The sequence below is a fragment of the Scaptodrosophila lebanonensis genome, unplaced genomic scaffold (assembly GCF_003285725.1).
Source record: "Scaptodrosophila lebanonensis strain 11010-0011.00,11010-0021.00 unplaced genomic scaffold, SlebRS2 tig00000053-arrow-pilon, whole genome shotgun sequence".
NCBI classification, from domain to species: domain Eukaryota; kingdom Metazoa; phylum Arthropoda; class Insecta; order Diptera; family Drosophilidae; genus Scaptodrosophila; species Scaptodrosophila lebanonensis.
In genome coordinates, this window is record NW_022060548.1 from 5,939,879 (window position 1) to 5,965,898 (window position 26,020).

The 26,020-nt window shown below is 34.7% G+C and overlaps 1 protein-coding gene across 1 annotated transcript; it reads right to left on the bottom strand.

Moving 5' to 3' along the window:
- Positions 1-4,554: 4,554 nt before the first annotated feature.
- On the bottom strand, positions 4,555-24,704 carry LOC115623872 (tachykinin-like peptides receptor 86C). The gene is made up of 8 exons (XM_030518418.1): positions 24,523-24,704; positions 10,718-10,863; positions 10,135-10,348; positions 9,139-9,273; positions 5,629-5,709; positions 5,207-5,554; positions 5,007-5,125; positions 4,555-4,919 (listed from the first exon to the last, which is right to left on the bottom strand). The coding sequence occupies exons 1-8, from the start codon at positions 24,702-24,704 to the stop codon at positions 4,555-4,557; spliced, it is 1,590 nt and encodes a 529-aa protein (XP_030374278.1).
- Between the last annotated feature and the right edge of the window lie 1,316 nt (positions 24,705-26,020).

Genomic DNA, 26,020 nt, shown 5'->3' on the forward strand with positions numbered 1-26,020 from the left:
ATATATTTGCATGTGTGTATGTAAATGCGCGCAAATATTTCATATTAGTTGTGCGCGATGTGACAGTGAAAAGTTCATTTTCAATTGAAGTCGCATCGATTATTTAGTTTATATTGCAAGTCAAATTAGTTTTAACAGCTAATGTGCCAGCCTCAATTCAGAGACGTCTGTTGTCTGTCCGTGTGAATGCTAATATTTGAAAAAGTACTCCTATTATTTACTAATATTTAATAATATTGATAATTGCTTTTTTCATAAACATAATAAGTGTTGAGGTTTACTTTTAATCGCTTGCGTAAAGAGTTACTTTCATATTTTCCGACATTTTTATTTTATCTAAAGTTCAGCTTTCGTGGCCCACAACTTATGTCCAAATAATAGAAATGATTATTAAAATTATTTTAGAAGAAGTTAAATATATATTGGTACTGCATAGCAAAGTTCGTTGTAGCAAAAATATTGGCTAATCAACGTAGCCTGGACGCAGAGACCAAGATGAAAGCAAATCTTGTAATTCACATCTGAGTGGCTACTGAATTGTGTCTCCCAACAGGCCAAGGACTACAACTGAGCTACAACTGCCGATTGACCTAATCAAGCCTAACAACTTTTCCATTGAAAGTGAATAGTAATACTTAATTATAATACATTAGCTGAGCTGTTGTATAAATGCTATTTTCGTGCACTGGAAAATGTTAACATCGCGGCCAACAACAAGGCATACCAAACATATTTGCATGCATTTGGTTTGAAATAAACTTGCAATGTTCTTTTTGCTTTGTGCACCACATGAAACAGATGTTAAGAAAATCCTTTAAGGGTTTTGTGGTATTTGATAAACACGCACCCAGGGAGCGGATCAGAGCTCGCAACCCGAACCTTTTTACAAACACTTGTCGTGCTGTCTAGTCAAACAAAAATGCTGCGACCTCAGACATATACAAGTGAGCTATATATGTACGATATGTATTCCATTCCATAGCACGTTCAGGTCTCTAGAATAAGCCAAGCACCAAATGGAAACAGGACGCTTAGTCTGTTGTCCTGGCAACTAACAAAAAAAAGTTATGCACTATGTGTGAAGGGAATCTTTTCTACTGATTTGGTCGCCTCTATGAGTGCGAGTATCGCATGTATTTCGAATCATTTTGATTCTGCTTTTTTACTATGGCAATGCTAAAAATAAAGCAAAAGAAAAACAACGATGGCAATACGCCAACAACAAAGCTTCCAATAGCAGCTCCAAATGATAACCGAACAGCATCTTATTATGCAAATTGCTATTTTATGCTTTCATTCCATTGTATGCCATTTCAATGCTTGGGCTTGACGTTGCTTCGCCATTTTTCTGGGAAAACCAATAAAAGCCCATTAGTGAAATGTGAGTCAACTGTTGTAGTCCTTGTTGCTGTTGTTTTTGCAAAACAAATGACAACACCAGCTACAATCGCAGCAGCAACAACAACAAACAATTTAACAAATTATCGCCTTCAACCATAATTGGCTTAAATTAGTCTTAAAGCTATGTTTTTCGTTTAACTTAGCCCTTTTAATGTCTTGCTTTTCACATGCAAATTGCAACGAAATGTCAACAGACTCCACTCCTTGAGATTAAATTAGATTCCTGTGTACCAAGTCAGCCCCCGACTGCATTCAATGACTTCCATTTCAAATACACTTGAAGCTTAAAAACATATTAAACGGTTAATACCCATTACACTGATCAACCGACAGTTGGTATTTGCTTTTCTATTAAAGTGACAAATAAAGTCAATCGAAATTCATCAGTCTGTTAGCTTTAAGTTATTTAACAACTTGTTCAGGCTTTTAAAACGCTTCACCATTATTGCTAATAAAAGGTTTTCTCTCTCTTTCTATATACGAGTTTATAAAATGCTGCTTTTCCCTATTAAATTACTTAGGAGAAGGGCGCGAAAAATCCAGCTCGCAAGCGGATGAAAATATATTAAAATTATAATAAGAATTTGCGTCGAAAAACTATCTAGCGCTCGACCATTTAATTTAAATGTAAAAGCCGTAAGCTGTTATATTTGTAAAATGTTATTTAGTTTATATTCTTAATTAGGTGCAATTTATGTTATGGTTATGGTATTCTATAATTCTCTGCCCTCTACAACGTTGTAACCCAAGAACTTAAGTGAATTAAAAACTAAGCGTAAATGTTTTTATACCCTGTACGCGTAGGGCATATAGGTTTGTGCAAAGTGTGTAACATGCAGAAGGAAGCATCTCCGACCCCATAAAGTATATATATTCTGAATCAGCATGACGAGAGAAATCGATCTAGACATGTCCGTCCGTCCGCCTGTCCGTCCGTCTGGATGAACGCAAGTATCTCAGAAACTATTAGAGCTAGAATAACCAAAGTTGGCATCCAGATTCTCCTAGGTCCGAGAAAGGACGAGTTTATTTTATTTTTTGGAATTTCGCCGCCCTTCCCCCGAATTTCCCCCACATTTCAAATGCTACCTTAACCAAACTGTTTAAAATTTTATCCAATTCGGTCAATTCCAAGAAAAGTTATTAGCGAAACAAATTCTCTACAGTACAACCCCCAAACTGCAGCAACAAGTTCGCTCTTCTTCTTCCTCTTTTTGGGCGCATATAACTCAGTGACGGAAGCTTACCTGGGTACAGGGTATTACACTGTCCGGCTTGCTCGACTGTAGCGTTCTCTCTAGTTGTAGTTCAAGCATTCCCTATTAAATCCCAAAACTGATTCACTTAACTGATTGGCATATGCTCGTACTTTTGGAAATCTGCAGCTTTGGGCCTTTTTGCTTGGCATCGACTAAATATAATAACCATGTTCATGATGTATGAATAATTTGTACGCAACATAATTAATCAATTTTGTTTCAATTTCTAGTGAAACAGATTAACTGCACCCCCGGGGGTGATGTCAGATGCAAAGGTGAACTCTGTTGCGTGAAAATATTGCAGCAGAGTCTTGCAACAAACGTTATGCATGTCATTTGAGGGCCAAGAGTATTTCAGCTATTATTTACATGAATATGAGCGATGGGTACAATTGTGCTGCAATTCCCTTTAATTGCAATAAGTCCCTTGTGTACTTACTGTGTGGTTTCTGAGCTGAAAATGGAAATGAACATGCACATGAAAGTTCTCAAATTAAAATGGAAATAGCATTTGGCTACAAGTTGACAAGATTTTTACATTTTATTTACACATTTACACACCTATATTCAAACAAATTGTCGGCTTAAAAGTACAGGGTGCGCCATCTTTTATGTCGGTATGTAAACATTGAATATATTTCAAAATAAACAACCGATTTTCAAGTATGAGATATTTTTATTTAATTTGGTTCTGTACAATTTCTTGAACTGAGGTTTTCAACACTGGTCTACTCAAGTCAATAAAAAGATGGCGCACCCTGTATTAGCTAAACGAATTAATTTCTAGACATTACATACATGAATAATTCATTGCATATGCATGTTTTTTATGGGTCTATTATATTTACAATGGTTTATTTCGTTTATAAGGTCATTTGTATAACAATAACAAATAATGTATAATACAAGTATATTCGTTTTTTTAACATTAGAGAATTAGACTCGCGAAATATTCGATCTGCGATATGAATTACATTTAAATATATGTATGTTGTTCAGGTTATTTATTTATTTGTTTACTTATTCTAACAAGTTCACAACAATTAAAACTTACAGCTCTTCGATGATATTGTATATAGCACACACATATCTGCAAAAACGATTCAAATATACAGTAGAATATCCGTATAACTAACTAGAGATGGGCGTCAAATGGGTGTTGTTTTTTAAATATGTCTAAATTGTTCAATTTATTTGAATGTTTAATGAAGTTATTCCCACGTGAATTTATATAGTTCAATAATTAAAAAGTAGGATTGGGGTTCAAATAATTTCAGCCCTATTTCATTATTTTTCAACTTTAAAAACAAATATATTTCTCAGCTATTTTCAGCATGCTCTTTAAAAGATGCTTAAATAAATGGAATTAAGATGCAAATATATTCTTCCTCGCGTATTTCTTAATTTATTGCATAATTTATTTTAAAAACGTATACAATCTATAATTCTTAATGTTGACCAACAATTTTCAGGTAAATTTTTGTAAATATAAAATATTTTAAATTAAATTTTTCCGCGCCCATCTCCAATCCTTTTCGTTGTCCTACAATGCGTGTGTGGAAAATTTGACTACAAAATTTGTCTGCTTTTCTGCATCGAACGGTATATTCACATCAATATGTACAGATATAGTGCCGTCGCGTAAACATAAATAATTTTTCTCTCAGTTTTATTATGAAATGTTGCTCATAATGTCTGCACTATAGTACAGTAAAGTTTGAAGAAATTCGCTTAAAAGCAAAAACAGAAACTTGCCTCTAATTTTGATTAACTTTCACATTCTTTAGGCCTTGTCGACACTAAACGTTTTCGTTAGGCGAAGTGAAACCCTTGAGGAAATCCAAACTAAAAATCAATTCTCGCTTGTGCGCCACTTAAATGCCATTTAATGGCATCACAGCTGCTTAATAGCCGTTTTAGAGACATGCTTGTTAACTCGTCCCTGTTGGCCATGGCTGGTGTGTTCCGAATGCGAGCTCGACTGCGACTGCGATTGTGATTGTGATTGCTCGACGGGGTTATTGTCCTCATCACATGAGATATATTTGATTTTCAGATGGTGTCTTTCGCCGGCTCCGTTGTGTATGGAGAGGCAAATGGGCGAGCTGTTGCCATCTGGATGCCGCTCCATAATGCACTCGACAGCGGCCCGATTCATGCTCTGCAGTGTTGCCGGCTGCTTGTCGCGGAAGGAGGTGGTGGCGGCCTGTTGGATTTGTGTCTCCATAGTGCTGCGTTTCCACATGCTCTTTTGTTCGGCTGCAGATTATAGAATATGTAGGGCAAGGACGGGGGAAGATCCAGATGTTAAATCATTATCATGTTATCTCTAACCGACATGCGTACCTCTGGTATGGCGTTGCGAACTGTTTTTGTTCGTTAGTCGACTTTTGGGCGAGTCGAATTTGTGGCGCTTAAAGCTGGCACAACAGCAGCAAATGATGCTCTGGAAATAGACGCGAAACCTGCAAGAGACATATGTGTACACCTGAAAACACCTATTCAATTGTAAGTCCCCACTCCCCAGGCCCTCTTTTCACACACACCGCTTGTTCATCCAGTAGTAAATAATGGGATTCACCATGGCATTTGACATGGCCAGCCAGTAGAAACCGAGGTACATATGCTGGACATACTTGGTCGACGCCACCTGATTATTATGATAGGCATAGATGAAGAACATGTGATAGGGTAGCCAGCAAATGGCAAATATCGAGACAATAGCGATGAACATTCGCACGACTTTTCTCTTCGACTTCATAGACTCCATTTGCCTTTCCGTATTCTCGCCAATAGAGCGACTGCCCCAAAGGACGCGTCCCATCAGCGTATAACATACAAGCATCACAATCATGGGTATGCCGTAGGTCAGCACCAGAATAATGAGATTATAGCTGTTCGTGTATTGGAAGAGTTGAAGAGTGATGGAGAGAGGAAAAATAAAATAAAACAACCGTTTACTACATACACATAATCCGTAATCGATGTAGGATAACGTCCGTCCGGCCACATCATAAAGCACACCGTGCGAGATTTTCCATTATAGTAGCTGAGAAAAGAAAAAAGCCCAATGAGAATTTTATGGAAGGAAGGGAATTTAACAAGAGAGAACGCTACAGTCGAGCAAGCCCGACAGTGTAATACCCTGTACCCAGGTAAACTTCCGTCACTGAGTTATATGCGCCCATAGCAGCAGCAAAAAGAGGAAGAACAAGAGAGAACGCTACAGTCGAGCAAGCCCGACAGTGTAATACCCTGTACCCAGGTAAACTTCCGTCACTGAGTTATATGCGCCCATAGCAGCAGCAAAAAGAGGAAGAAGAAGAGCGAACTTGTTGCTGCAGTTTGTGGGGGTTGTACTGGCGAGAATTTATTTTGCTAATAACTTTTCCTAGAATTGACCGAATTGAATAAAATTTTATACAACAGTAGACAATTATATATAAATTATGTGTGCACAGTTTGGTTTAGGTAGCATTTGAAATGTGGACGCTATTGACGAAATTCTGTAGCGGGGGAAGGGGGGGAAAATTAAAAAAAATAAAATAAACTCGTCCTTACTCGGACCTAGGAGAATCTGGATGCCAACTTTGGTTATTCTAGCTTTTATAGTTTCTGAGATCCTCGCGTTCATCCAGACGGACGGACAGACGGACGGACGGACGGACATGTCTAGATCGATTTCTTTCGTCATGCTGATTCAGAATATATATACTTTATGGGGTCGGAGATGCTTCCTTCTGCATGTTACATACTTTGCACAAACCTAATATACCCTTTTTACCCTACGGGTACAGGGTATAAAAATTTATTTTAGTTACGAACATTCTTCCGATTTTATTAATTTTCCCTAAACTTCTTATGCACAAGAAATGTAAGCAAATTAAAAACAAATCTTGTTTCTTTTTAAAACAAATATAAGTTTATAAAGCATAATGGTGCTGTTTACAATTGCTAATGAATTAATCTGCAGCATAATGCCTAGAAGTTACTTTTAGGTTAAAAAAAACCGTACCTTCGTAGAATTTTATTGCTTTCAGTTTAATATAAAAAACAACATAAACTTTGGGGCCCCTTTCTGTTTTGTTTGTGTTACGTTAAATGTTTTTACCGTAGCCATCGACGCTATTAACAATTCTATCATTTAATTACTTCTCATTTCTCCGACTCCGTGGCACCCTCTCGTTAAATTGCTTTCACGCCCAAAATGTCAAAAGAAAACAAAAGCAAACTTTCGTGCTTTAACATTTTAACGCCTCCCCTTGTTGACCCCATGAAGGTTTGTTTAACTGCAAAGTACGGAGAAATGCCACAAGGAGGTGGAAGGAAAGGTTACCACCAAAGTGTTCGGTACTCAGTATTCGGTGGCTGTCCATCCATTTAACACGCCATTTATTTATTTTCAGTCAATGTCGTCTGCGACTCATGCAACAAATTGAAAACTTAATTTGGCAAATTATGGCGAATTTTATGCGACCATTGCGTCATCGTCGGCCGGGCACTTAAAAGAAATTTGGTGGCAGCCGAGGCCATTATGAATGTCAGACAGGTAATAATTTTGGCAGACCCGGGACGCCAACAAAAAATCAAACGCCCCAGGGACTCAACAGCTTCATGGCAGACAAACTCTTACTTTTATTTATTTATTTGAAATTACATTTAAAATTGGCATTCTGCTGGAGAGCAAGAAAAACAAATTTAAACCATCAGTCAACAAAGATTTTTTGAATAATGCAACAAGTAGAAGAAAATATATTTCAACTTTAAACAGCTTTTCTACTTTTAGACTTTCATTTAAAATGCAGACAGGCAACATTTTTGCTTAAAATTTGTATCAACGATGCAAATTAATCGACAACATTTAATTTGCTGTTCACAAGCACAGCAAAAATGTTGTCTTATCGACATGAAACAAAATATTTCAACATTCATTCGAAATTTTCTGGCAAACTTTTAAGTTGCTTTTCTAACTGGCAATATCTAAATGAAAATGTTGGTAAACTGCACACATAATTGCAAATGCTTTGTTGTAAAATTGCTCACACAAACTTTAACAAACATTATTTAGATTTTGAAAAGTTTCGGTGTTTCAGGGACCCCTAGGGTCTCTCACCAAAGTTCTATGGCATTTGTGCAAAAATGTTTTCCAGTCCAAACTTAGTAGATCGATATTCAGCTTCCTTAAATTTGTTTTTAAAGCATATTCAGAAATTGTGTAAAAATCAAACTACAAGTACTTACATATTCGAATAGCTTTTCGATGGTAATGTAAGACGACTTATGAAAATATATAATCTATAATAAAAATAAATTTCAGAAAACTATTCTTACTTATTCTTACTATGTATGTATAATAATTATTGTTATAGCTAACATATTCCAACATAAAAAGCTACATCTGTCTATCTATGTATCTATATATCTAATAGCCATTGAAATAATGCAAGTGCCTATCATCAACATGTTAAATAATTAAAGCCAGCTTACGTGCATTCTTCTCACCATAATTTGATTGAGGTTAATGGAAGAAGATCCACTTTAATTGTGGATAGGTAGTAAGAGCATTTATGGTATGGCTGTTATGCCATTACCTGTCGAACTTTTGTTTTATCCGTAAATTGTGTAACTACTTTGAGTTTCCACAAATATGCCACAAATACCCACACAGCGGCCGGTTGCCATAGAACTATCGAAAGTCAGTCGTCTGTTTGTTTATATTGGAATTTGCAATATTTCATAAGTTCAGGTGTTCGTTACCGGGGAGACTTTTTGTATCAAATTTGCGCTTTAGTGTGAAAACAAAAGGAGGCTAAACGGCAAAAAGCGAAAATAAAAATGCTTCCATTCTGTTAAATGGCCCTATACTGGAACTTGCCAAGTCACGCATTTGCATAAAATGTAAATGAAAGCACAACAATCGAGGTGATTTAGAAAGATGTGTGTGTGTGCATATCAAAAGGCCAGAACAAGTCAGCCAAGCAGCCAGCCCGCCAGCCAGGCAAGACCAACACTGAGTTTTATCTCTCGAATGGAATTTTCGTATTTTCCTTACTTCTCTGCTCTATTCGGCATCGTAATGCATAAGTCTGTGAATGTGCACAGGCAGACAGTCACGTTCGTCGACCATGAATGAGGAAGCCCGTGGCTAACAGTTTTTCTGGCAACAGCAGCATTTAATCGACGAACGCACAGCAAGCGGCCAAGAAGCTCAAAAACTGCCGCTGCCGGCACTGCAGGTGGCTTTGGCCTTAAATATGAAAAAAGCCCACCATTACTTGAGTTACGGCTTACAAAGTTGTTTATGTTGCTTACTCTTTTTTTCTTTTTTTTTTTGCCGCCTTTAGTTTTTAGACTACCCGCCATAAATATACGTGTAAGCCAAATTGTCTAGCTCTCGCGGCCAGGTGCCTCAGCCTCAGGTGACTATCTTTCATCTTTCTCACCCGACCTTGCAGTCCGTTGCCAATTACCCACTTACCGCTTTGTCATGGTGCTACTGTAGAGCAGGCAGGGCGCTGACAGAACACAACTCAGGGCCCAGATCAGCACCAGTATAAAGCGCACCTTCCGCCGCGACGTCCGACGCTTCAGTGGATGCACAATCGCGATATATCTGCGAGAAGAGAAGAAGAAAAACACACGCCAACAACGAAAGTCGAAATGAAATGGTGTGGAAGCAGCAAAAATATGATGGAAAGGGCTAGTGATGTCAGCGTGAGAAAGCGGAAAATTCTTCCTGGGAAATTGACATTGATTTAAGTTATGGACAGACACGCAAATAATTAGGTTTGTTGTCAGTTATTGGGGAACTAATTGATACCGTATTATTATCTATTTACTAATATTTACCAATTTAAATCAATTTTATAATTTCCATAATTAATTTTTTATATAGAATTAGGAATTAATTATAAGCAACAATCATCATTTTATTTGGTTGATATTTCGTTATGACTTCAGCACTCTTTTAATAATAGGAACATGTTTAATTGTTTAATTTCGACTTAAAGGAGGAATTTTAATTGAATTTTAGTTTAATTTGCTGGTTTTTGTTAATAATTCCCAACCAGTTTACGCGCACCAAGAAGTAATCGCCTCAACAATATCTGTCAAAAGTTTGTAATTTGGTGTAAATGGATTGCTGGGCCGGTCTTTAAAAATCTTTAGTTTAATTATTACACTCAACTAGTGAAGGCTACAACTACAGTTAATCTCTTTAAAACTAGGTGGACCTGAAGTTTAATATATGGACACTTCCTTTATGGAACACTTCAACAGACAGAACTAACGTTTAATAGAAATACAGCGTTCCCAGACTTACGATTATATTAAAGTATATTTAACAAGAAAGTACTTGTAGGAACTCTAACAATAATATACAACATATAGGAACGACATTTTATGGTCGATGCGAATAAAGAGCCCATCTCTTATCACTCGCTTACAAGCGATTAAAAGACGCCAACGCACTCACCTGTCAAAGGAGATGGCCACCAAGGTGAAGACTGAAGTGGAAACCGTAACATTGGCCATAAAATTATTGATTGTGCAATAAATCGAGCCAAATGGCCAATCCGAATTCAGCATGAATATAAAGTTGAAAACACAATTCAGCGAGGACATTAGCAGATCCGCAATACTCAAGTTTAGCAGGAAGTAATTTGTGACCGTTCGCATGCTGCGATGTCCTGCAAGAACGACATAGCGCGAGAGAGAAAGGTAGAGAGAAAAACGTGACGTAGAAGGCAAAATGCCGGAAATTCGTTAAATAGTGATGATGATAATGGTGTGTGTAAACATTTCGCATTATTACGTATCCAACACGCCGGCCAATGTTTTGAGCTCGCATTTAGCCACGAGGCGTATGCGCAATTTAAAGCGCATTAAATATTTGCACTTCCGCTTCTCTAACACGAACATTAGCTATTACACAATTTTCAATTGCCTGCGGCATTATTCGCTAATAATTGCTGGAGTTTAACCGAGATGACCAGCGTGCTTTGTGGATGAAAATGGTTTTGTATGCATTCAAAAGCCATCCACTGTCAAAGGCTTACCCGTCACAATCCACAACACAATGCCATTTCCCGCAATGGCCACGAATAGCATCAGTCCGAACACAATGGCCCAAATGGTTTTTTGTTCCCATGGCAATTCGTAGGGTCGCGTCGGTGATGGAAATAGACATTCAGTGAGGAAATCTCTGCGGGAAAAAGATAGAGAGCGGGAAACACAAACACATTGAATGGCAATGTTAAGGAAAACAACAGCTTACAAAAATATATATATAACTATGGTTGGTTGTATTGGTTGCAATGTAAACTGAAAAATAAACAAACTGCTTTCATGTACAGATACCCAGGTGCGTATGGAAATATGAACAGATAAATATTATGTATTCAGTAGTATGAATGAATAACCCAAAACAATGGCTCATTCCCAAACTACAGATACAATTGTTTTACAGGAAATCGGCATCTTTATTTTCAATCAAAACACACTCTCTGCCACCTGATGTCTTTTTTACTAATCAAATAATATTTTTTATATGATTAGTTACGCTTATTTGTGTGCGCTGGAAATTTATTTCTTTATTTTCAAAATGCACATATATTTGTCATTAAAAAAAATGGGAGGAAAATGAAATGTAATATATTTTTCACAAATCAAAACGTGTTGTTTACTGTTATTCAATTACGAACGCTGGAATTTAATTAATTGTTGTTTTTTTTTTTTTTAAATGAAACCGCACTTTGTGTCACGAAATTATTTTTACAAATCAAGGAATGTTAGTTGTTAATTGATAGATGCATAACTTTTAATTAGTAAGTACAAATGGATATTCTATTGTAGTGTATAGAAATTCATTTCAAAGCAATTTACATTCATAAAAAAACCAAATAACATTCAATTTAGTTAAATATTAAATCAAACACTTGTGTATTATCTCCTATTTACCAAATTTTGAAATTTGTATGAGATTTAATTTCAATTATTATAAAGGCGCACATTTTTGTGAAAATGTTTATTTATTGCCTTAATTTATTGTAATTTATCTTTATTTATTTTAATTTATTTTAATTAATTTTAATTTTCAATTGTTGGGAGACTAAATGAAGCTAAAATATTAGATAAGTAGTTCCGTGCCTTTTTTTTGTTGGACTGGAACTTCATTCAATTTTTGAATTCCTTACATTCACAATTTCTTGTGTTCAAATAACAATAACAGTTTTATCTGTTGTATCTATAAATAAAAGGGCAAATGCATATTTGTAAAAAAACATGTGCAGATGCTCTTAGCAATAGAAAGATAATCAATGAAGTACGTATAGGTTGACAATTTGGAAAGGAAATTCACATTCCCAATGCTTACATTGAAGGCTTGAAGCCTTTTCTACGAAACAACCCAGAAATCCAATCCAATTTAACCTGCATTCGATTTATGACGGATCTGATAGGTAAGCAAATGCCATGATTCTCTGAATTCCTGTAAGTCGCTTGTTGTCTTTAACGACTTTTCCGGCTCTTGGCTTTTCCTCGAATTATGCACAATCACGAGATAAATTTAAGCAGGCTGCGGTCAAAGCCAAACATGGCTCATGACAAAGCCTTATTTAGCATACTAAGTAGTAAGTAGAGGGGGAAATTATGCTAATCAGAGGTGTATGGGCACATGGCCTCTGATTTGATCGAACTAATTAATATGTGGCTGGGATTTGCAGAGCTATAATTTGAGATTAAAGCGAGATGTTGCTCATTTATTAATTTAAGATTGTTCTTTCTTTTGTGCGGGAGTGAAAAGTACATTGAAAAGAATTATTTTTTTTATTAATTTAAAAATCCACAAAAATGTTAACAACCACAAACATAGTCCAATGTTCATATCGGTTTTCATTTAAAAATGTTCTACGAGAGATAAGTTTTGCCACGAAAGTAAAAAAACACAAAAAAAAAAACAAAAAAAAATAAAAATCAATATATAACATTCATTGCAGATTTAATTTAATGACAAATTAGTGCATAGGGTAAGAAATGAAGGGTTTAAATACTGCGTAAAATCATTTAAAACAGCGTTAAGTCAGCCTTAGCCTTTCTTTAGTTTCACGAAAGCGAGACAATGCTTTCATTGGAAGTCCTACGTTATGTCGATGTTAAAACTTGGCTTAGAGCCTCATTTAACTCCTCGCATATCTCTTTTCGAAAATTATAGAAACATATCGAGTGATTCCCGGTGTTGATATCGAGTGGCTCTGATTGGATAGCTGTTGATTGTCGCCGTCAGCTGCTGGCTGCTTGTTAAGTGGCTGCTGACAACCATGTCCCTTTTAATTAGAGAGCTAAACAATCACAATGCCACTTCTCGGAGACCAATTCATTTCAATTGTCTGAGTGTGTTCAATGTGGCGTATGAGTCATCAGATGTCTGATTTCTGAATTGTCTACCCTTGTCGACAATGCACGGCTTCAAATGCAGCAGACACAATTCCGATGAAATCTAATAACACATTTTTCCTACTTCTTCATCTACTTGTAAGAGACAATTTATGCGAATATTTGGTTTCTGCATTTGTTGTGGTTGCTGTCTGCTCAAATGAATGGAAAGCCCAATAACACCCACATATTGAATTTTTTCGTTTAAGTCCTTAATTTTTTCTCTGCAACAGTCATTGGAATCAAATGACACATGCTGATTAAATCACCGATTGATTGATTGATTGACTGGTAATGTCGCCTGGTTGTCGAATCAAAACCAGAGCCATTGCTGCATCGTGTCATAATTAATGTTAAATGATGCATAATTATAAAAGGCATTATATATCTGCTGGCAACACAGGCATGTATTTCAATTCATTTTTTACCTTTATGTGCAAAAATAAACAGCAATTTAAAATTGCCGCAGCATTTATTGGTGCATAATGCTGGATGTTATTACAGATGCAACAGATGTGCATCTGTCACTCAAATTACGATAATATTTGCTACAGAATTTAAATTGTGAAAATTTATTGGAAATAAATATGGAAAATTTAATTGAGATTTCCTCTTATTCGTCTCCCATTTAAATGCAGTTTCAACATTAGTGTCTCTGAAATATTATTCAAGTTAGCTCTCTCCCTCAAGCGATTCAAGAATCAATTATCCAATTTTTTTTAAATTTTATTGTGCAAAAAATTTAAACATATCATTTATTCGAACGAACTTTATTCTATCTTCCTTAATCAACCTAAATCGCGGGTAATTTTCCAGTGCAATATTTTTCACAAATGGGAAGAGTAATGTTTTTGTTTTATCTATTTCTGCGTTCTAATCATAAGATGGGGCTACTAATTTGAAATTAAATGGCACAAATGTTCAGCATTGTTTGCAAATACATAGATACTAACTTACTTAATTAGCGCTGGCTAATACAATATCGACTTGATTATCAGGCATCAGAGAAGGCCAAATTGGACACGTATGTGGCCGCCCGAATGGCTGCTAAATGAGACTCTATCTGTGTTGGTGTGTGTGTGCGTGCGTTTTCGGAAACAATTCCAAATAATTAACGTTACTCATACGCCATGTAGTAGCAACAAACGAGGAAACAAGCCAAGCACAACACGACGCCTCATAGCAAATATTTCAGGCCAAATTGCAAGTTGTGTTGAAAAACAACCAAAATTGTGTTTATGTGTGCGTGTGTGTGGCAGCTTTCCAAAAAGTTACGAAAACCATTTTAATTGTGGTCAGCCACATTCATTTGTTAGCCTACAAGGCCCGTTGTTTTAGACATTAAAGCACATTTCCCAAAAAAGTTTGGCAGTATTGGCAGCGCAACAATGTAATGCGCATTGAAAATGTCCATAATGTCCGCAGCTAATTAACATATTGTTTTAATTTAAGGAATTCGCTTTTAATTTTTAAAGCTTATTTTGTAAAGATTTTGTAGTATGTTTTTGTGTGTGTTCGATTTTAATTGCTTTCCATTATAAATGTAAATTAAATTTCGTTGCATTCATTTAATAGAAATAAAAAAAACTTCTAATGTTATTTGTAAAATATTTGCATTATTGAGTTTTGGGGCATGTGCAGCATTAACTGTGGCCCAAATTCCTCGCCTCGTCTGACATTTGACTGAAATTACAAGAAAAACCAACAAACAAACAAACGCCTTTGGCAAAAGCTCGTTAGGAAACAAAGAGTTTTTGAAATTCCACGATTTTTTTTTGGAACCGACAGGAAACTCTTGTAATTGCCTTCTCAGCCTTTGGGCTCAACATGAATTCTTACAATTTTCGTTGCCTACTTTTCGGCTGTGGCTGACAGCCTGCAGACACACGCACAGATCTGAGATGTAAAGTCAATGAAATCCCCTGCATCGCCAATAAGACACCCAAAATAGAATTTTCAATTCACATTCACGCTAAGTGCGCAAATTGATAGCGACTTTTTATTTATTCAATAGATACTTTGTATCATCAATTTCATTCCCTTTGTTTTATTTTCAATTTGATGTCTACTGACTATTAGCACCGCAAAAGACATTGGAAGAGTGGTATGCATAAATAAATCTTTCACATTTTTATTTTGGTATTATTTAAATCCACTAAAATAATAAAACTATGGAAAACACGGTTGAACAGTTTATTTATTTATTTATTAAGTATTCAATAACAATTAATAATATTTTAATTCTAAAGTATATTATTTAAAGGCTATCTATCAAGATAATAGGATTAACATATATATTTATATACATTTTTTTTATTGCTATTATTTAGGTATCCGTTTATCATTTCTATATTAAAGGGGTGGATCCCATCTGTTATCCGTTCTAATAAATTGTTTACTTTAAACTTTTATAAATAAAAAAGTGGCATATTTATGACAAGAAATTTAATCCATCCAAGATATTCTCAAAAAAATTAATACATATTAAGTGTTAATAATAATTACACACTTTTATTTGAGCTTAAATATTCCTTAATTTCCTTTCTTTTTACTTAATACTTTTATAAATGTGAAAACCTTTAATATCTGTAACTAAATTTGGAAATAGCAACCTTTTCAAACCGTTCCACTTAAAACCAATGTCTATATTTTTTTTAACAAAATAGACAAATGACACACTTTTCAAACAGATTGAAACAATTACAACTTTTATAATACAATAAGTAAAGCTTATTCCAACAAGAAACGGATATTTGTCAGAAAAATAACATTTACTAGCTATAATTAAAATAAATTGTTGAAAGTATCGCGTAGGGCTAGCAATGTCTCTAATAATACATTCATCTTTAGCAGAAAAACCATATAACCACAAAAACTTCTGCCATTTTCCTCTTATGATAATTACTGCTATTTCGCTATCCGAAATGTAATAAGCATACGCCCTGTTGGCGTCAACAAAAACTTTTGCATACTTTGTTGACACTTTCCGAAAATACACACTTGCACACCTAAAAGCATGCAAGTAATTTTCTTAAAGATAAATGACAGCTTTTAGTCCTGGTGACACAGTTTTAAACAAAAAGGCATGTTCGAAGGCCAAAAGACAAAATAACATATTTGTTATATTTTTGCGCACCGAAGAAAATGAAGAAAATTTAACTTCATTAGAGTAATTAAGTTTCCCTGGTGCAAGGGAGGCCTAATTAAGTTTGACGCCATTATACATAAATCTCAACTTGTGACTTACTTGATATCGTGTTGTGAAAAGGCACATTTTACTAATAGTCATAATAATAAGTGGCAGTCGACCGGAAGTAAGAAGTAAGGCACACGACAAAGTCAACTAATTATTTCCGGTTTTGCTTTCATTTGTGCTTCTGCCTTTTAGCCTGCGCGCGACCTTTTAATCAAACAACTTGCTAATGACAGAGTAATTTTTCTACATTTTTCCCAAAATGAATTTGACAGCCAAGGGAAGAATCCTTCAAACAGTCTAAAGAAGTCGCTTGGATGTCAGCAAAGTTTCGCTTATCCTGCAATCAAGTTTGCTGTTTATGCAAATTTACAATGCAGAGTAAACACGAGAAAGAAAATAACTTTCAAAAATGCAGGACATTTTCCACCAAATTGGCGAGATGACAAACATTTTGCTAGAATTTTCGTTGGTCTGCATTGGCATGTTGTGATGGGTGGAGTGCAGAGTGCAACTCTTCCCACTCTGTCCACTTTACTGGACACTAAAACATCGCCTTTTTTTAAATGATAAATCGACTTTAAAGCGAATTGTCATATTTTCATTATGGCAATTAAATATATTTAGTAAACGGCGGGTTATTCCTTATAAACCTTATTGCTTTAGAATAGAAACAACAAACTCTAATGGACCGCTCTTTTATTAGTGCGAGCATACAAAAAAGTCTGGCCCAAAGTTTTGCTAAGTTGGCCCCATCCAGACTCATATGGAGTTATCTGCAATGAATGGCTAACTCTGCAAGTAAAGAGTTCGAGTTGTCCGAAATAGCTATGAAAACATCCTGCTCACTGTTTTGTAGTATTATACATTTTTATAGTTGGTTACAAAATGAAAAACATACCCTCACTTCAAGCCAACAAATTAAATTAAACACATTAGAAATGTTGATAAAAACAATAAACATAAAGAATCACACTTATTATTAAGTTTAATTAGAGAAAACTATTAACATTATGCTCAACAGCTAGTCATGTATTCTGCGCAAATATTTTCTGCTTCTGTTTTATTTTTACATCCAAGCTCAGCTTAGGGGGCCAAAAAAAATTGCAAACAGTAGTAGAAAAGTTGAAATTATTATTTGACACGAAGCCCCAAAATAAGTGGGAACTTAGAGGGGATGGTAGTAGTGATTAAATTAAATTAAATTTTTGAAACTTAGATAAGAGAAGGAGATCGTAAAAGAGATCAACTACAGTGCAACAAATAATTTATTCAAATTTGAATGAAACGAACAAATACAAAATATGTACTTTTTTAGAAAAGTTAAATATTATATTACTAGTTTAACTATTTAATGTTATCGTAAATTTTCTTCTAAGAATGAGCAATTAAATTTAATTATTGAGATAAAAACAAATTGCTTCCACTGACATAGATTAAACAATGCAAATTTTTGTGATTTAAGTTAATAGTTCAATAGTTCTTACTTTGATATAAGAGACCAAAAATAATGAAAAGTACCATGCCTTGCGTTTCAATTCGTTTCTCCAGTACTTAGCTTACGAGCTCAACGTTAAAGGAATCTTTCATGTCATCAAAGCACATAACTAAATTTAACTTAATATACATACACAAAATATCAGAGGGGCAATCCAAGTTCTTGTGCCTATCAAGTGCTTTTGTTAAACTTTTACTTAACGCCATTACAAACAAATTAGCGCTAAGAAGGAGGACTAATTTACTCCCTTAAGCAATTTTGGAAGAAACTACAAAGTGCCTGCAGCTAATAGCCTTAGTTATCTAATTAAATAGTTACTCTCTCGATAGCACGATTGCGTCGGCCGTCGCACGCATAAATGCGATTCATTAAAACTAATATGTGTGTTAGCTCTGACGACAGCATACTTGTATTATAGACCTCAACGCCTTGGATCACTTGAAGTTACAGCATAGTATATGTTTTGAACGTACCAATATTCTTGAAATATTCATAGTATTCATTGCATTTCAAATCGACTGCAATGCGCGGATTTACTTTCGCGTTTACCAATCTTCATATTTTATAAATATCGCACAGCTATCGAATTGTAAGCGAAATTCTGTGGATTTGTCGCAATTCCTTTTTCTTTTTTCTTGGCACAAAGTGCGCAATTTATTTGTTTCAAGCAGTTGGTATTTAAGTAAATAGTAGTGTGGTTGACAACTTCAATAGAGTTTCTGCAGAATTTGTTAGGCGAGCTTATATTTAATAAGCTGCCTCAAATTCTAGACTTCTTGGAAGTCTCCGAATGGCCTGACCAACTTCATTTGCATCTTTAACTTAAAGTGAAAATATCTTTAATGAACTTTTGCATTCAACAAATTAGCGATAGATTAAATTTCTTTAATTAACTTTTGTTTTCAACAAATTAGAATTAAAGGAAACATAGTAGCGATATATTATGTAGTATATAAGTGTAGCTTATAAAACATAAAGAGAATGTTACACAATACAATCAAATTTGTGCTTTTTCTGCTGTTCTGATGCAATTGAAATAAGTGGACTTATTTTTAAACCATATAATGGTCGTTTTAAGCATCAGTAGCTTTTGAAAAGCGATCTATTTAAAATAAGAAACATATTTTGAAAATAGCACTTGTTTTGTGCTCTTCAAAAGTTTCTCTAAAAGTAGAGATTACATTCTTTGAGCTTAAGCGATTGTTTAAAATTAACAATTCAAGAATATTGCAAAATTTTAGAAAGTATTGCTATTATTATTTTAGCTATTAAACATTTTAAATTCAAATTATGTAAACTTATGGTTTTTGTGGTGTTTTTTTTTTTATTATTGAAGGGAAACTTCATTTTTCATAAAACCTATTGTCTTTTTAATTTATTTTTGTTAGATTTGTTATTGGAAATATATTTAAGATATTCTCATTTAAATTAAGTTATATACTCATATAAAAAAAGAGTTAAATAAATATAGTAAATAAATTCATGTAAAAATAGCAGAAGTTTTCAAGAAGGTCTGTAATTCTTACACTCATATGAAGAGTATTTGAAATGCCAATTTAATTCGCCTGTTCGTGTATGTTCAATTAATGGAACGACTCATCATTTCCGGCTCTTTCGTTAATGCGGAAGTATCTTGAATGGTCGTTGCCATTGAATCGCTGTCGTAACCAAGCCACCTACAGTCATCATTAGCGAGCAGACAACCAAATACTCGTCCATAAACAAAAGCCTTAATGCGCCCACGATATGACCCCCGTGTCGTTGTTTGTTTTGGGGCACGTCCCTTAGTCTCGACTTCCGAACGTGCGCGCATCATTTACCGCTAATGAGACCATTTTCAATTTTGATTTATGAACCGAAATATTGTCACAGCCCATTGTTTCACGTGCTCACTGGTTCTCGAAAGCAAACGCGAGCGCCATTGTGACGACAAAGAGCGAAAATATAATTTTACATGCACCTCCCATTGTCATCATTACGTATTTACATTTGGAATTCGTGCAGCTTCGGCAGGTGTGGACTATTTGTTCAATTGTTTGTCCGTCTGTCCCTCTCCTTGTCCGATTGTTTGCATGTCGTCTGGTCGGCTTGTTGGTCCGAAAGCGTACTTGTGTCTATAATTGCGCCACTCTGTCGGGATTTGTTTTATGGCCACTTCTGGCAAATGTGAAAAAGTTAATTAAAAAAAACTGTCGCCCCCCCATGTTTGCAATATTATTTACTTTTCACACTCGTAGTGGGCATAAAAACATGATTGTCTGCTCTATTGTTGACCTTTTATGAAGGTGTGTGTACTTTATGGTGTAATAAAAGTACTTATAATTAAACAAAAATAAACTGCATTTAAAATGATACACCTTTATACAAAAAAATATTTAAATGCTTACATCGTCATAAAGGGAAGTAAAAAAATGTGTCGAATATTTTCGTAACGAATTTTTATAAAAGCCTATTGTTTTGATCCGTACATTTATAAAAATTAGTAAACGGAAAAAAGTTTTTAAATACCCGCCAATATAGACGCTTGTATGAAGGACTTAAACATATTTGTCTTTGTTTAATTTTATAATTTGTCTAAACACAAGTAATACATTCTTAAAATGATATAAAAACTAAATTTTACACCATTAAAGAGATATCTGTTTGTGCTGCAATTGTATAAATACCACAACACTTCTATTATATGTACACAACCGTAAACTAGAGCCCATTTGTTGACAAATCTATTTAATTAATCGAGCATACACAGAATTTCAGTCAAGCATTTAAACGTTAAAGTGAATTGCGGAAGGCATTTCTTGCAACTTTCAAACTGTTTGTTTACTCATACAAACAAAATTAGCTATTGAAGCATCTCGTCAAGGCTGCGGGACTGGGACTGGGACTGCCTTTGCCGAAACCAATGGGCGTTTATGCTTCACTGCCTCAACAATTGAAAAACACACAACCACTCAACACTCACACATTCGTGCCAACAACAAATAGGAATGGACTATTCATTCTTTCGAAAAGGCTTGCCTTTATTTTCAATGGGTAATTCACACAACTTCCTTAGCAGTGTCTTTTTTTTCAATGCATGTTCTGCTTGAAGTCCTTTAAATTATATTTATGTGCACATATTTTGTGATTGGATTTCAGCCTTTTCCTTTTTCGCTATAAAACCGACGAACCTGACGCTTCCCAGTGGCCAACTCATGATCCGGAGTGGGCCGAAATAACAAAACAGCAGTAATAAGCATAACAACAAAAACAACAACAGCAGCGACGGCCATTTTATAACCTTTGTCTACGGAAGACAAGCTCTCAAAATCAATAAGCGTATGAAATGCCATAAAAATAAAATTACAGCTGTTATGTTCAGTGCTTTTTAAATTCAAAACGCGCGGCATATTTTTAATAAAGTTCACTTACAGCTTTTATTCGATGTGTACAGTAAATTACACATACGCCCCGTTCCCACCCTCTTGAAGGTCAAGAGTCGCAAGCGTGCGTCACAGCCCGCGCCGCAATGCGAGTAATAAAATTTTTTGGGAACATGTAAGCCCAGCTCGTGAAGCCAAAATTAAGTGCTACCAAATTTAACTACACATTTTTATATGCACTCGAATTCGTGGTGGCACTAAGCCGATCAAATATTTACCCTGCCACATAATATTTACACACAATGGATGATGTGGAGGCGTGATGGCCAAACAGTTCAAATCCATTAAAACAAACTGTGTGTAGTGAATTGATTCATGCATATGTTGCGTTTAAATTGACTAATAGAGAAAAAAAGCAAAAAGATGTAAGTACATAAATCTAAATAAACGTCGAGGAACCTTTGAGTTTTTAGAAAAAAGTGCCAAGCATATTAATATTCTATCATTGTTATTGCAAATATCATATTTAAAATAATTTAATAACTACTGTGTTTGGCTACTCATATGCCTCTATTGTTTTGCTTAATTATAAATACATAATATAAGCGGGAAACTGTTCAAAAATATTAAACCCATTATGCAAATGTTTGCTAGAAAGTGCCCAAAAAAGTATGCTACGTTTCCAACAAAAACATTTTTCTTTTTGGCTTTAATCTTATTTGAATAGAAAATTTTGCTTTAAATTCTGAAATAAAACATTTAATAGAGCAATTAAATTTTAAAGATAAACTCGCTGGCGAGCTGTGTATGAATAATTTATTCTTAAAATATTAAAGTGAAACATAAAAGGCCTAACGAACTCACACACAACTGGCATAATACATATATATACATATATAAACTTTGCTCTCTCTATATATTCTCTCATATTTTTATAGTAATGACAAGTCAGAGAAGAAAGAAAACATCCATTACCCCATTAATTGCATAAAAATAATTTAACAAATATGACTATAATATTTTTTTTTGTTAAAGAGCGATAAAGATGAAACAGTTTTCAACATAATTACCCAAATTAAAAAAGCCTTGAAGGAAAAATAGAAGAAACACACAGCTATCTGATTGTAGCCTTTAACAAATTACATCCTTTTCCTTCATAAGAATGCGTCATCTTTAAGCTGGACACTTCATACTAAGTACCTGCATTCCCGACAAATTCTTCACTAAAACATACATAGACATATATGTGTATATAACCATCTGTCATAAGCTTCCGTTTTAGTCATTTTAGTGACGTCTTAGACCTGTTCACGTGTCATCCCAAGTAAAAAGTAAAAAAAAAAAGAGAATACTATTATGCGCATGGTAATAAGCTTAACTCGGACTCAGACATTTGTTACGGACTTTCGCCTTCGCAACTCGCACCTGTTCTTTCCGACGGATGCCTGAATAAACAGTACGAATTGGTTTGTCCCTCTCAAAGCTTAAACAAAAACTACAACAGAATTGAAAAGCTTGGGAAAATATAAAAGCTGACGGCTTAGAGGCCGGCGACGTATTTCCGGAGCGTGCTGACATTTGTTTGTGTTTGTCAAAGTGAGTTAGGGATTTGAATGCTGTTTGAGTGTTGCGTATAGGTTTACTTTGAATTTTGCGAAATTTAATTATTGCAACACCAAGGGGTGAATGTATCTGTTTTTGAATGTTTGAAAAGCAATCGGCATGCTAACACGATTGCAAGAGGTGGGGGAGATAAGGGAGATAATGCAACAATTTAAATTAAATATATCTTAGTCTGTGTATATGATATGGGCTTTAAGCACTATAAATATTCAGTTTAATATTTAGGTCGTTCTAGCATTAGTAAGTCGATTAATTTAGTATAGTTCCTTTTTCCAGTTCTGTTTACATTATCTTTGAAGTAAATGCTCTAAGGCTTGTGGAAACTGTGACTCAAACAGTTATCATCATTAACTAATCGCTTCAAAAACTAATAACTATAGTTTCTAATTGAAAATTTAAGCATGTCTGTGTTTTTTACAATAAACATTTATTTCTAATATTTGCATTGAGGTCAGGAAATTTGTATAAGCCTATATACGAGCATGAATAGTAAATCCTGTTGTACCTGCCAAATAATTATAAAATCAAACCATAAAATTATTTTATTTTTATTCCGATCTGACTTTAATGACAACGTTTATGTGCACTTATCAATATAAATGAATTTAACTCATCTTATTCAATTAAAATGCTTTTCAGCTGTTTTAGGCATGTATTAAATGGACGCATTCAACGTTAAAGTCATTCATGATGGTTTAAGCTGTCTAATATAAGCTCTCTGCGTTAAACTGAAACCAGTGACTTATTATCCAATAAAGAGCTTTAATGACGTCAATTAATTTATGTAATATTTGCCGCATTTCCGCTGTCATTGGCGATTGTGAAACCCATTATTATGGGTTAAATAACGCTGCTATTGAGAATATACTGAAGGGAATAGATAGACCGTAAGTGCAACCGATAAGGCACATTAAGTGCATTTTAATTGCACAATCGATTGAAAATAAAAGGATTTATGTTACAAATATTTATGTGTGCTAGGCTCATTACTCAGGGCTCAATGATTGCTTCAATTAATAAGCTGCTGACGTCAATAAATTTCAAGTGCTTAAAAATTAAGCATATCTTGCAGAGTGTTAAATTTTGTAAATAAAATTATTTTCAGTTTGCTAGTTTCCTCTTAAATTTGAACACATGTTTTATTAATTAATACGGAGTGTGCTGGATGTGTTGCGCCTTCCGGGTATGCAACACTTTTTTGTAAACCAGCGCGAGCTCTCATTTTAAAAAATTAAAAAAAAAAAAATTAAAATAAAAGTAAAAAATGTAAAGTCCAAAAGCCTTTAAAATAGATGAAGAGATTTGTTTAATGTATTGATGATTAGATTTTAAATGCTGAATGGCAAATTCAAACTTAACTCAACAAACTAATTCAAACTTAAAGAGCTTGCAATTGAATAAAGGCTTCCTTCTTATTTAACTTTATTTACTGCTCTATTAGGGTATTTAAAATTAATAGACATTCCTTTAAAAAAAGTTGGTTAAGCTGAAGCGGTATTAAATCATAAGGTGGTACTAAACCTAAAAAGCACCTTTTCTGCGAAACTCCAATAACAAAGCCATAGATTACAAGATACGCATCGTAGCGCCACGAAGTGCTTGCATGCTCGTCAACACAATGAAGAGTTCCTGGAAAAGCGCTTTCAGCTAACAAAGAATGCGATTTCAACGTGAGGGGAGTGATTGAAAGGGGCTAAAACAATAAGGTAGATGGTGGTGATGGCGATGCTGATTGAATGAATGTCAATAACTTACTTTGCCTCATTGATGCTTTCGAGATTATCCTTGTTCTCGATGATGCCGGACAGCAGGCTGGTCACCTCGGTGCGATTTAAGCTGTTCAATAGCGTCGTATTCACAATGCTATTCAATTCGAACCGTCGCACAGCTAGCACTGTGCAATTGACTAATAATTCGGTATCCACAATTTCCGACATTTTGCATGAATGCAGCTCTGTCCGAGCCGAGATTTTCAAGCAATCAAAGGGAGAAGGGGGTTGCAGGCTTCGGTTACCAAGGCTCGGGCAATTGATTTCGTAATAAACACTCGCGCTGCACAATATACTCGTATGTATATATAATGGGAATGTTGCGGTTGTGGCTGGCTTGAAGCTTATTTCACATTAATTCCATAATGCCATAGAAACCTTTGTAAGTGACGCGACGCTTTAAGCTGCATGGACACGACTGTAAAGATAGATATGGCAATTCTTCCGTTTAATTACCGATTCTGTCCTTTGCATATTTTCTCTACAATTACAGTGAACTCTTTGATAAATATTTAAGCGTTTGTAGCGATACACACAAAACACCCACACATACATACAAATATACACAGATGCCACTGCAGGGCCACAATTCAGTGGTGTGGGCCGTTTAGCTGCTGTGGCCCATCATGTGTCGCCATTGCAACGTTATTTAGCTTAACTTATTTCTTGCATGTGCCGAAATGTTGAGCCCAAAGCAATTAATCTGCTTTTAAAATGGCATTTAAGACACATCTTTAATTTAGTGCCATGTTATATTTTAGTAATACCACAATAATATTAGAAGGGTTTTCGTATTCGATTTTTTTTATCATTCACTTTAAAGCCTATTTAATTTATCTCTTGGCTGGATGGCTGTTAAAATATAATTCGAATTAATGCGAAAGCACTACTTTAGAGCAATCTCATTTTCGTTTTTGAAATGTATTATTATTTATAAATTATTTTAACCGAATTTGAATTAGTCTCACTTTTATTTTTTTCTGCAACAAGAATAATGTTCGTTTTATTCATTATTTGAAGCCAAATGCAAGGGACTAATTGTTTAATATTATTGTGTAAAAATGTTTACTTCACACCATTTAACTTGCTTCATTTTAAAATAAATCTTCACACCAATTGTTGTGAATTGACACAAGGTTTAATTTTTTAACTAATTTTGATGTCATTTTTAAATTGTGTATTTATTACGATTCAATCAACTTGTTTAATATAATGTAAATTGTTTTTTGAAATTAATTTACAAATTTTTGTTTTAAATTTTGTTCTGCATTAAATCCATGCATTTATTTTGGTTGTGTTGCGCATTTTAGCCATTTTTAAAATTCATTAATGCCACTGAATTACAACTTCCTCTGCATAGCACACACATGCATGGGCATGCAATTATAGCCGCTCACACACATGCACACGAACACGCGCATACACTCACTTTTGCATTTGCAGTGCACAAATTGGAATTTGAAATTCCGCGCGTTGTTTTATGC